The sequence below is a fragment of the Sus scrofa genome, chromosome 13, assembly GCF_054392235.1.
Source record: "Sus scrofa isolate SSC_HxYL_T2T_F1_AM1 chromosome 13, Sscrofa_HxYL_maternal_Yorkshire_Landrace_v2.0, whole genome shotgun sequence".
NCBI classification, from domain to species: Eukaryota; Metazoa; Chordata; class Mammalia; order Artiodactyla; family Suidae; genus Sus; species Sus scrofa.
Window position 1 is genome coordinate 65,383,120 of NC_139395.1, and position 12,701 is coordinate 65,395,820.

General features: G+C 39.4%; 1 protein-coding gene across 4 annotated transcripts in view; it reads right to left on the reverse strand.

Moving 5' to 3' along the window:
* Positions 1-12,701, reverse strand: part of LMOD3 (leiomodin 3) — a 48,537-nt gene that overhangs the window by 6,674 nt on the left and 29,162 nt on the right. Inside the window, exons 2-5 of one of the 4 annotated variants that reach the window (XM_084988987.1) lie at positions 8,275-8,356; positions 6,614-6,670; positions 5,689-6,009; positions 1,400-2,779 (exon numbers count right to left, since the gene is read on the reverse strand). In XM_084988987.1, the coding sequence (XP_084845113.1) occupies positions 1,400-2,779; positions 5,689-5,982 (1,674 nt within the window). In that variant the 5' untranslated portion in view covers positions 5,983-6,009; positions 6,614-6,670; positions 8,275-8,356. Of the gene's footprint in view, positions 1-1,399; positions 2,780-5,688; positions 6,010-6,447; positions 6,671-8,274; positions 8,357-12,701 lie in introns of those variants that run through there. The other 3 variants (XM_084988984.1, XM_084988985.1, XM_084988988.1) reach the window with 3 other exon arrangements.

Below are 12,701 nucleotides of genomic sequence, written 5' to 3' on the forward strand. Positions count from 1 at the left end.
TATTGTGCCCAAGGGCAGGCAGAGGACTCTTGCCTGATTTTATGTAACCTTTGATGTTCTCACCCTGGCCCCTTCCCCAGGAAGAATCAGAGTCCCTCTAAATCACAGTTCAAAGTCCTCTTCAATTTTGAGGAATGAAATGTTGTCAATTCTGTATTACTACAAGATGGGAATAAGGACATACATACATGTATATGAGAATAATTAATTATTTTAAAATATAAAGCTCTTTAAAGCAGAAAAAGAACTAGGTTATATGAAAAATTTTTTAAATATCTTGAAAAAACTCTCCATCTATATGAAGAAATAATACACTATTTTGTCAATGTAATATCTTGGCTAAATTACACATTAGATTTTACTTTATTCTATTCTATTTTGGCCACACCATGGCATATGGAAGTTCCTGGGTCAGGAATCGATTCTGAGCTACAGCTTTGACCTACCTCACAGCTGCAGCAACCTCAGATCCTTAATCCACTGTGCACAGTGGGAACTCTCAAGGCTTTAAAATAATACAGTTAATTACCTATTACCTATGACTTTTGGATACACACCTTTCAGCCTCCATAAATGCCCTCATAGTAATGACCATAAAAAATTATTTCTATGGCTGCAAGGAATAAAACATTTTCACCTATCAGCAGCAGTAATAGTGAGCCATAGTCAATATGGCAACTGAAATAGTAAAATATTTTAAAGCTCCATTCATTTATGGAGACACTAATCTGAAGTTTATTATTGTCTGTCTGCTAAAAAAAAAAGAATATAATTGCAGTTTTAGGTAGTCTCCATTCATCTACCAAAAAAAGAATCGAACATTCTAAAAGTACTGTGGAAGCACCCATCTACCAAGGACTGGCCTAATTTGGCCTCATTCTTACCTATTCCTGCATGAGGTTCCTGGGATCCCTGCTTGTCAGCTCTATGTGGATAGGATGAATAAATCTGACAGTTTCCTTTTTTTCTTTTTGGCCTGGATGGTGGCATGCAAAAGTTCCTGGGCCAGTGTTGGAACCTGCACACAGCACTGATCCAAGCTGCTGTAGTGACAACAGCCAGATCCCCAACCTGCTGTACCACAAGGAAACTCCTCAGCTTCCTCTTTTTACAAGACGGGGAGAATCATACCTACCTTATAGGATTGTTAAGGTGATTTTAAGTATTAATTTATATAATGAATTTGACCCACAATAAGTGCTCAATAAATGTTAGTTAGCTGTTAGTGTCACTGTTACAGAAGTTATAGAGATGTGTGTAATTTAGATCTATGGGTAATGCTGATGGGATTCCCTCAGTTCCAGTTAGTGAGAATCTCTTGGTATTAAAAGAACAGGGAATAGAGTGAAGAGATGGTGAACATACACCACAGTAAACATTTCTCCTTCTTCTTACTTACAGGTTTAAGATAGGCGATGTTGCTGTGACGAATGTCATTCAAGAGCTGATCTCTGGGCGTGATTTCCACCAATGGGGGTGGCCTATTTCTCGGCACCGGTTTGAGCGTTTTGATCACATCTTTGAGGTTGGTTTTCTCAGGTGGTTCTCTGGCTTCCGGCATCCGTGATTTGCGCTGGATCCTCTTGAGCTTCACCACGCGGAAGGAGTCGGGGTCCGTCCTGTATTTCGGAGGCTGCGCTGGTTTTGTCATTACTTCATTTCGTCGACTGAAGGGGGCTGTCTGGGGATGGAGAGATTTAGGAGGAGGAGGTTGGAGGAACTCCTGCATCTGGGAATCGGGCATTGGTCCTCCCACCATCTCCCACATCCCAGGGGGCAGACCCAACCCGTTCTCCAACATGGCTATCAACTTCTTCTGCTCTTTGAGTTGCTGCTGTTTTTGTTCTTCTTGTCTTTTCTGCCTTTGTTTATCCTGATTCCTGGTGAGCAGATTGGTTACCACCATTCTGGGACCTGGAAGCTCAAAATGGTACCCCATCTTCAGAAGAGTGGTGTTTGCCTTCAAAAGCCTGGATATTTCCATTTCAGCATGATGGCCCAACATATGCCTTTGATTGTGAAACCGAAGTTCGGTGAGGGTCTCATTAAACTGGAGACACCTCATGATGGCCACGATTCCCTTGCCTGTGATGAAGTTGGACTCGATGTTGAGGGTGGTAATGCTCCGATTTTCACGCAGCATGTTAGCCAAGGCAAAAGCCACGTTCTCATCCGCACCCACATTGGCTAAACTGAAGGTTTTGATGTGTTTGTTTTTCTTCATCGCGTTGACAAAGTCCAATAACATTTCTTTGGGGATGTTTTCAATGTTGTTCAGGTTGAGTTCCTTCATGTCAGGGTCATTTTGTCTCACTCGCCTCAAGCTCCCATCCAGTTCTGTTTGGTTTCCAGAAGGCCGAGCACTTACTTTCAAAAAACTGGTATCTAGAGCCAGCTTCTTGGGATCTAATTTTGATATCTTTTTCTCAAATTTTTCTTGGGCCTCTGGTCTGTCTTTCTGTTCTTCAAATGCTTTATTAGGGACCTGCTGGCAGTTGCTCTCACCATTTCTGATTGGCTCCTTCACCTCACCTTCCTCTTCTCCTTTTGTTTTTTCATCACTCTCATCACCCTCATCTTCTTCATCTTCTGCATCATCTTCTTCATCGTCTTCATCATCTTCATTATCTTCATCATCATCATTTGTTTCTTGTTCATTGTCACTGCTCTTTGATTCTCGTTTATGTGCAGCAATTTCATTATTGAGCTTTTCCTTTAAATACTGGGACATATTTTTATTACCTTTGTCTATTTCTTTGCGCTGCTCTTGAGGTTTTTCCTAAAAGAGAAGTTACAATACATAGCAGTGAAGAAATATGAAGTAGATATATGAAGCAGAGCAATCTCTCCTGGAGGTAATAAAAAGATTTATTACTAAGTGAAAAAAGTAAGCAAATAAGCTGTATGTACTGTATTCCATTTGTATGTGTGTGTATTTATGTGTGTATATTGGTATATGTATACTGATATTACACACAAACCTCATGTAAAGGCTTATAAACATTTAGAAAAAAGTCTGTTGTAGTGTTTGCCAGATTAGTCTTAGTATCTTAAGAGAACTGAGAAAGGGAAAGATTGGAGAGATTTTCAGATTTTACGTTATGTAACTTTAGAAAGTTTGATTTTTTTTTTTTTTGTCTTTTGTCTTTTTAGGGTCGTACCCACGGCATATGGAGGTTCCCAGGCTAGGGATCGAATCAGAGCTACAACTGCCAGCCTATGCCACAGCCACAACAATGCCAGATCCAAGCCTGTCTGTGACCTACACCACAGTTCACAGCAATGCCAGATCCTTAAGCCACTGAGGGAGGCCAGGGATCGAACCCAAAACCTCATGGTTCCTAGTTGGATTCGATTCTGCTGCACCACGACTGGAACTCCAAAAGTCTGAATTTTTTAAAAGAAAGTACACATACTAGTTTTGCCAGCAAATACAACCAAAATAAAGATAAATTTTTATAGGCATACACACCCACACATACACACATTTTTGGTTGAGTTTTTCTCATCCCATGTATTAAAATAAAACCTAGTAAATTTTGTTTTCAGACACTCAAAGATGGTGTTCAATTCCAGAAAGTTAAAAGTTGTTTGTTTTGAAAATCTTATGGAGTCATTTATCCATTCATTGAACTCTTTGTTTTGTATAGAACTGAATGGGCATCTTTATGTTCAGTAGTTCTGGGTTCAATATTCAATAGCTCTGCATTACACAATAATTACCTTACTGTCCTAACCAAAATTCACATATCAATTTGTTTGCCAATCTAATATAATGTGTACAACAAAATATGAAGAAACGAGATGTTGTGGAAAAATTAGAGCAGTTTGATATTTTGGGACATACCAAAACCCTTAACTTTGTCTGCTCAGCTCTGTAAAAACTGCCCTGGATAGTCCAGGTTCAGATTTCTAGTCCAGTTCCTCCATATGGAAAGTGTCTAGGAGGCAGAGCCAGTTACAAAAGGACACAGGATTTTCAGATACTTAAAAACACAGCTTAGTCTGGGAAGGAAAATAATCATCTATTATCAATAATGTTTATTACATGTTTGCACATCAATTACACACTTTCCCATAAAGTATGTGTACTGCATAGGTATCATTTTAAAAGCTGGTGTAGTTTGAGGAGTTCCTGTCATGCCTTAGTGGAAACAAATCTGCTAGGATCCATGAGGACACAGGTTGAATCCCTGGCCTAGCTTCTGGCATTGCCGTGAGCTGTGGTGTAAGTTGCAGATGTGGCTCGGATCTGGTGTTTCTGTGGCTGTGCTGTAGGCCGGCAGCTGTAGCTCCGATTCAGCCCCTAGCCTGGGAACCTCCATATGGCTGCAGGTGAGGCCTAAAAAGACATGTGTGTGTGTGTGTGTGTGTTTAGCAGTTTGACACAAGTGTTTTCTGAGCAGAAACTTGATCTTAGGGAGACAAAATGAGTAAAGGGGATCAAGTGTGTGGTGACGGAAACTAAATTTTTGGTGCTGAGTATGCTATAGGGTATATAGAAGTATAAATATAATGTTGTACACATCAAACTTATATAATATTATAAACCAATGTTATCTCAATTAAAAATAAACCTAAAATTAAAAAAAATGGCTTGATTTTACGGCTCATAAGATTACAGTACAACTTGAATTAACACCACACCTGAACTACCTAAAGCCTTCATCGCTGCATTTCTCATTTGAGTCAGGAGGGGGAGCCAACTATCAAGCTGTTTATACTAAAATGATGAGCAAGTGGTAAAAGTACCCTTTTCTTTTTAATCTCTAACATTGGTGTTCATACAGAATTGGCTTTTACTCTCATTGTAAAATGTCTGCAGATTGTACCTTACCCTTTAACCTGACCAAGCCAGCAACTTATTTTCTTCAGTGCTATACTTGTTTAAACTCTCCTGACCAGGAAACCTGTTTAGAACTTTCCTTAAGTTACAGCCAGTGTGACCATAATGTCACAAGATGGATCTCTATCATTAGGCATGACTAAAAGAGACTTTACCTATGGGAATCTCTGTCTTCTTTTTGCTAAGTCCTTTTAAAGTGAGACATTAATGATTATTGCTGATATACAAGTTCATTGATTGAACCACAGTTCTTGTTTTCATGTAAGAACATATTTAAAGAAAGAACTCTCTTTAAAACAGAGTTCTTAATAGCATCACCATCTAAATTCATCACTGATATCCAAGGCACCGTGGTGATACTGGATTTTTCTTGTTATTTGACTTAGTTTAATCGCAGGGTGTGTGACTGGACTTCAGGATCTGTATCACCCTTGAGATTAAATGTGAACTATCTATGCGTGTGCCAGAAAGAGAGGACACGGAGCTTTCTTTGGCTTATTAAAGGGAACTGTGAGCCAAAAAGCAATAAGGACAAACGTCTCTGGGTTATGAATTAATTCATTAAGTATCATGTCTACAGAATAGAGGCTTTCCTGCACAAGAAACCCCCTAGTGATTTTTTAAAAAGAGATATTAACAAGAAGTTACTACTTTTTCCTCCCAATTATATCATGTAAGTATTTTACAGAGTTTTGATCCAGTGTAAGATTAAATATTCTGATTTATCTATAAAGGTCGACAAGACGAAACATAGAGTCTTGAGGAATAACAGTCACAATATGAAAACGTGCCAGCCCAGCAATGAGCAGCCATTTCTCCTTTGTACACAAATCCCCGGTTACCTCAGATGGCACAAAGGTGACAGGAACCCGTTCGTCTTCCAGCATGCGCCTGGACGCCTTTTGCCAATACATATAATCAACGAGAGATTTATGGTCGAAGTTTCCTGTTGGTGGCTTGTCGGTCTGATCCTTCTGAATCATTCCCACAGGAAGCCTGGGGTCAGGGGCCATCACGTCCATTTCCGACTGCAGTTCTTTGAGCTCTTCTGGGGACAAGTTGGCCAAGATTTCATCTTCGTCAATCTCCCTGTCAAAGGGTTCTTCTTGATCTGAATTCCTGCTGTGCTCTGACATGATTCTTTTCTATACTTTTCTATCTTACTAGAAAAGGAAAAATAATCAAAGAAGTTTTTTTTTAAAAAATTCTCAAGAAGTCCCCCCAGGTCAATAACACCTTGAGAGATGTTTTCCCCCAAGAACCCCAGTGGTGCTTGCAGAGCTTCTGAGAGTGACTGCAGCTAAGCTCATGCCATAACTATATTAAGCAGGGCTTGGCTGGAGAGGCTCAATTTATGGAACTACTATGCGCCTCTCTTTTCGGCAACTTGAGTCAGCTGTGCAAATCCATCTGACATTTCAGTACAGCTGCTTGGGTTCACCAGTGAGGAATAGGTCTACAGAATCTCTGCAGGAATAAAATTAATTCTCTTCCTATGTCCTCTCACACTGTCCCACACCAAATTCATGCAGCCCATACACACATACCCCAATACTGCAGGGGAGACCACTTTTTTTATTGAAATGATTAAAACAACTTACAATATTTCAGGAGGAAAATCCAAATGGCGACCTGAGTTCCACTGAAGTGAAAAATTCTTATGAAGGTGGAAATCAGGCTTTCAGGGCTTGCCTCTTCACTACAGTGAGACTCTGGAAGCAAATAAACCTGCGCAGAGCCAAGCAGAGATCTGGCTATCCTACTCACCTGCTGCGTAAACTGAACCTTTGCAAGATGTCCTTATTTGCATCTAGATCCTGTGATCTAACAGGTAGGGAAAAGCAGCACTTGAATTTCCACTAGGAGTGAGGAGTTTAGTATTTTAAATAATTTGTTTTTCTTATTAAGCATCCATTAAGCCAGGATAAAAATTTAAATGGATCTAAATTCAAATGCAAAAACAAACTCAAACCATTAAAATACGGGAAGAAATTATGAAATGATTTTTTACACTACTTCAGAGAACAATATGGCAATACGTATCCAGATAAGAAACCTACTATTCTTTGACTAAGCATTCCACTTTGAGGAATATATCCTTCAGATATATTCCCATTTAAGTGAAATGATAGGTACACAAGATTATTCAATATAGCAAACTACAAAACTGTGTACTGTATGCTATTATTTGTGTGATAAAGTGTAAAAAGAATGATGAATATACAAATTTTATCAACACAACAGATTCTTGGAAATATGCACAAGAAACCAGTAACACTGGATGCTACTAGAGAGAGAAATGGGCTATCTGGGAGACAGGGCTAGGAAGACTTTGTTATTCCATATCCTTTCATAGTTATCAAATTTGGGGACTTAAAATGACAATTCAAAAATGCACATTTATTGTGTAAAACTTGGGATGGCACAGGAAAGCATAAAGAAAATAAAAGTTTCCCCTTATTGTACCACTAATTAACATTTTATCATTCCAGTTAGTCCTTTCTTCTAGGCATATGAATTCAATAATCTTTTGTCATCTGTTTTTTAACTTACAAAATTACATTGTTCCCCCCCCAGGCTATATAGAGTATATTCTACTACCACATAATTTTCTTTTTTTGGCTGTACCCACAGCATGTCAAGATTCTTGGGCCAGGGAGAGAACCCAAACCACAGCAGCGACCCAAGCTGCTACAGTGACAAGGCTGGATTTTTAACCCACTGCTCCATAAGACAACTCCTCTACTATCACATAATTTTTTTTCTCTACTATTACATAATTTTTAATAGCTCCCTCTTAAGATTCTTGATACCTGAAGTACCATAATTTATGTAACCAGTCTCCAATCATTGGATATTTGAACTGTTTTCAATGCTCACAAGCTTCTGGAAAAATATCCCTGTAGTGAAATATTTATACACACGCAAGTTCTTTCTTTGGGATAGATTGAATACATTCCAAGAAGTTAAATTGCTGGGTCAAAGAATGTAAAGAAATTATAGGCTTTTCCCAGGTATGGCTAAGCAATCCCTCAATATTATCATCATTATTTTTTATTCTTAGCTATTTTTCTTCTTAGTTGTGCAACCATCATTACAACCCAATTTTACAACACCTCAATATTATTATAAACCATCCCCGACCCATATATATTGAATTACTTACAAATTATATACATTATTACTCTAATATATAAAATGTATATCAAATATATCCTTCATTATATTGTATTTATGGTATTTATAAATACAAATGAATTTGAATTTATATATCTACATAACAAAACAGGCAAAAAATTAATTTTGAAGTTTTCAATGGACATTTGAATATTTTTTCCTACCCCAGGGGTTTATTTTGAACGCCCCACAATTGGCAGCCTTTTCATATTTTCATATACACGGGTAATTATTTTCCAGAAAAATATTACCAATTTACTTGAATGGTCATTTTGAAAGAAAACAGATGCATAGTTGGCCTCTCCTTTGTGGGGACTTCCTTTCATCCTGGTCCTATAAAAGAGAAGTAAAACCTTGGACTCAGTGGGCAGAAAGGTAGAGCAACCATTTCACAGACAACCAATTTGCAGACCATCATTTTATAGACTTAGTTTGCAAAACAATGGTCTAAATAGACTAGATCTGGAGTTCCCATTGTGGCTCAGCGATAATGAACCCAACTAGAACCCATGAGGATGTGGGTTCCAACTCTGGCTTCGATCAGTGGATTAAAGATCCAGCATTGCCATGAGCTGTGGTGTAGGTTCCAGAGGCAGCTCGGATCTGGCATTGCTGTGGTTGTGGTGTAGGCTGGGAACTTTCATATGCCACAAGTGTAGCCCTAAAAAGAAAAAAACAAAACAAATTAAAAGCTTGACCAAAAAGAGTTTTGTGTTCAATGAGGTTTGGAAATGTATTAATTATGCGTAAGTATTTTAGAGATTTGTAAAGCACATGAACACTTAGAAACAGAAATCATACGTGAAAAAAATCCAATTGTTTACCCAATATTCTTCAACCTTAGTTAATTGGTGCTTTTTTTATTTTAGAAATCACTAATATCCTGTGTCATTACTTTCCAAAATTCATACTTTGGGAAATAGTGGTATAAATATAAAAGTGGAAGATCTAGAATCAGTCTACTGGATTCAAATCTCAGCTCTGCTCCTTGGTAACTGTGTAATATTAGGCAGCTTCCTTAACTCATATTCCTTATCATATAATAGAGATATGAGAGTATTATTTCTTTTTTTGTATCTTTTAGGACCACATTCATGGAATATCAAAGTTCCCAGGCTAGGGGTCAAATTGGAGCTGCAGCTACTGGCCTACACCACAGCCACAGCAACATGGGATCGAAGCTGCATCTGTGACCTGCAACACAGCTCATAGCAACACCAGATCCTTAACCCATGAGCGAGGCCAGGGATCTAACCTGCATCCTCATGGATACTAGTTGGGTTTGTGACCACTGAGCCACGACAGGAACTCCTGAGAGTAATATTTCTATATGTAATTATTGAGAGAACTAAATGAGAAAACAGGTATTGATAGAGATAGAGATACATAAATTACTACATTAATACATGTTAAATATTACTAGTCTCATTTTTCATGGATAACCACAAAAATACTTAAAGAAAAACAAAGGCAATTGTAAAATTCATACATTTTATAAGTCACTTCCATGGTAAAAACAATTATATTAATGACAATAAACAGAAGGTCTAAAAATCTTGTTCTTACAGACATCAACTCAGAGTCTTTTAAATGGAATTTAGTATAAAGAAAATAGCAGACCACCATTTGCATGCAAGTGTGAAGCTGTCCTGAGAAAATGATCTGAATTATGACTTGTAAGCTTTCAGATTCAAATTCTATTCTGGTGATCCAATGTTTCTGATTATCATGCAGATTTAGAAATTTCTGTGAGGGGCACTGCTTCAGCTCACTTCCGTCTTACTGAATGAGTTTAGGAAATGGGCACATCTCTCCCAGCTGCTTCCACTATGCATTTCATCCGTATGCTGACAGGGAGGCTTTTGCTGGTGTAATTAGCCTCATTTGATGCACAGATGATTTAGTCATGCTTTCTACTAATGATGTTCTGCTGCTGCCACCTCAGCAGCTTCTCACATCAGAATCCAGCTACGATGCCAAGAGAAAAAAACAAGCTGTAGGATAATCGATTGACTTTGAGAGCCAGAGGGGGCATCATAGATTAGAATCTCTGGTGGAGGTTTATTAAGAACGTGGATGCCCTGAGACCTCCACCTGCACCCCCAGAAGCTACTAAATCAGAATTCTCAGGTTTGGATCCAAGAATCTCTATTTTTTGAAAGCTCTCCAGGAGACTGTGATGTATAAGTAAGGGAATCACAGCACTATTGCAAGCCACTCATTTTAAAGATCAGCCTCAGAGACCTTAAGAAACTTTGCATTTGCACCCTCAATTATGGCATCTTGGCATACTGAGGTTGTTTTTTGTTTTTTTCCTTTTTCAGCTGTACCTGTGGCATATAGAAGTTCGTGGTCCAAGGACTGACTCTGAACTGTAGCTGTGACCTATGTCCCAGCTGCAGCAACTCCAGATCCTTAACCATCTGTGCCACAGTGGTAACTCCCATATTGAATATTTCAAACTAAAGGAATAAGAGCAGGGCTAAGAAGGATTTTTTGAACTTATTCATCCCTATTGCAGGTCATAAGACTTTCCTACGATAGGAGCATTCTTATCCTTAAAGACAGAGGGACCAAGATGAATCCTAACATATAGGCCTTGCTCATCTTCTTCTAGTTTACTAATTTGCTCATACACTTCTGTCTTGTCACATTTTCCCATGTCTTTCCATTCTTCCAATCAAACCTAGTATAAAAACAGTTAAGTTTAGGGAGTTCCCTTGTGGTGCAGTGGATTAAGTATCCAGCATTGTCACTGTGAAACCAAGCAGGGCCTTGTGGGCTCCTGGGCACACAAGCCTTTCCATGTCCCCCATTTCTTCTTTTTAGGGAAGAAACTTCAGCCTCCATGACCTTTCCTGAGTTCCAAAGGGCAGATTCAAACAGTTGCTAGTCAGGGAAGGGAAGGGATGCAGAGACCAGAGAGGAGCAGTCAAGAGACAATAGTGCAGCTTTGGGGCAGGGTCCTGGTCCCTCCTCAAGGAATATAGGTAACAATATCTTTGAGTTCTTCTGCAGACCTACCCCTACAAAAAAATGGAAGATGTAAATGAAGCATTCTTTATTTCAGAAAGAAGACCACCAGACCACTGAACACCAGCTTTAAAAACAATGCAAACTTGCTTCTACCCTGATCCTTATCTGTGGCACTATTTTTCACTCCCCAAACTGTAAAACCATCTCCCAATCTCTTCTAAGGGAGGACACAGTCTTTAAGGTATTAGCCTGCTGTGACCCTCCTTTGCCTGGCAAAGCAATAAAGCTATTTTTTCTTCTTCACCCAAAACTCTGCCTCCTCCACATTTCTATTTGGCTCCAGTGAGCAGAAGCCAAGTTATGGCAACAACTGCAGTGGCTTGGGTCAGTGCTGTGGTGTGGGTTCAATCTCTGGCCTGGAAGCTTGCACAGGCCATAGGCACAGCCAAAAAATCAAACCAAACCAAACCAAACCAACCAACCAACCAACAACAACAACAAAAAAACGTTCAAGTTTAAGGAGTTCCCATTGTGGCTCAGCAGTAACGAATCTGACTTGTGTCCATGAGGATGCGGGTTCAATTCCTGACCTTGCTCAGTGGATTAAGGATCTGGCATTGCTGTGGCTGTGGTGTAGGCTGGCAGGTACAGCTCCAATTTGACCCCTAGCCTGGGAACTTCCATATGCCGCAGGTGCGGCCCTAAAACAACAACAACGAAAAAACCACTCCAGTTTAACCTTTCTTGGGGGGGGTCTTCATTTTCTTGCGACACACATGCAACACGTGTGTTAAGTAAATGTGTACACTTTTCTCTTGTGACTCAGTCTTCTGTCAGTCCCATTGACAGGGACGCAGCTGGAAAACCCAGAGGGGAGCAGGAAAAAGAATTTTTTCCTCCCCTGTCCTGGGCAGGTCAACATCTGGGCCTCATTACTTCATCTAGATAAAAGTGGGATGGTACATTTATACTTGTGTTATAGGATTTTTGAATAAAAACTAAATGACATAATCCGCATTAAATGCTTATTCAACATTAGGTATATTCTTATCTTTTCACAAAGAAATTAATTGTGTGACTATTTTCTGTCTGGTACCTAGCAAATATTGTTCAAGACAGAAGTACATGGCTTTTCAATTTTATTCTTTCCAAGACAGCATGTAAAACACACTTTATTTTTTTATTTTTATTTTTTGTCTTTTTAGGGCTGCACCCAGAGTTATATGGAGGTTCCCAGGCTAGGGGTCAAATCGGAGCTGTAGCTGCTAGCCTACACCACAGCTCAAAGCAATGCCCGATCCTTAATCCACTGAGGAGGGCCAGGGATCGAACCCATGTCCTCATGGATGCTAGTCAGATTTGTTTCTGCTGAGCCACGACAGGAACTCCTAAAACACATTTAAAAGAAATATTTAGGAGTTCCCGTTGTGGCTCAGTGGTTCAAGAACCTGACTAGAATCCATGAGGATGAAAGTTTGATCCCTAGCCTTGCTCAGTGGATAAAGGATTTGGTGTTGCTGTGAGCTGCGGTGTAGGTTGCTGAATCGGCTCGGATCTGGCGTTGCTGTAGCTGTGGTGTACGCCAGCGGCTACAGCTCCAATTCGACCTCTAGCCTGGGAACTTCCATGTGCCGTGGGTATAGCCCCAAAAGGACAGAAAAGAAAGAAAGAAAGAAAGAAAGAAATGTTCAAAGCTTGATAC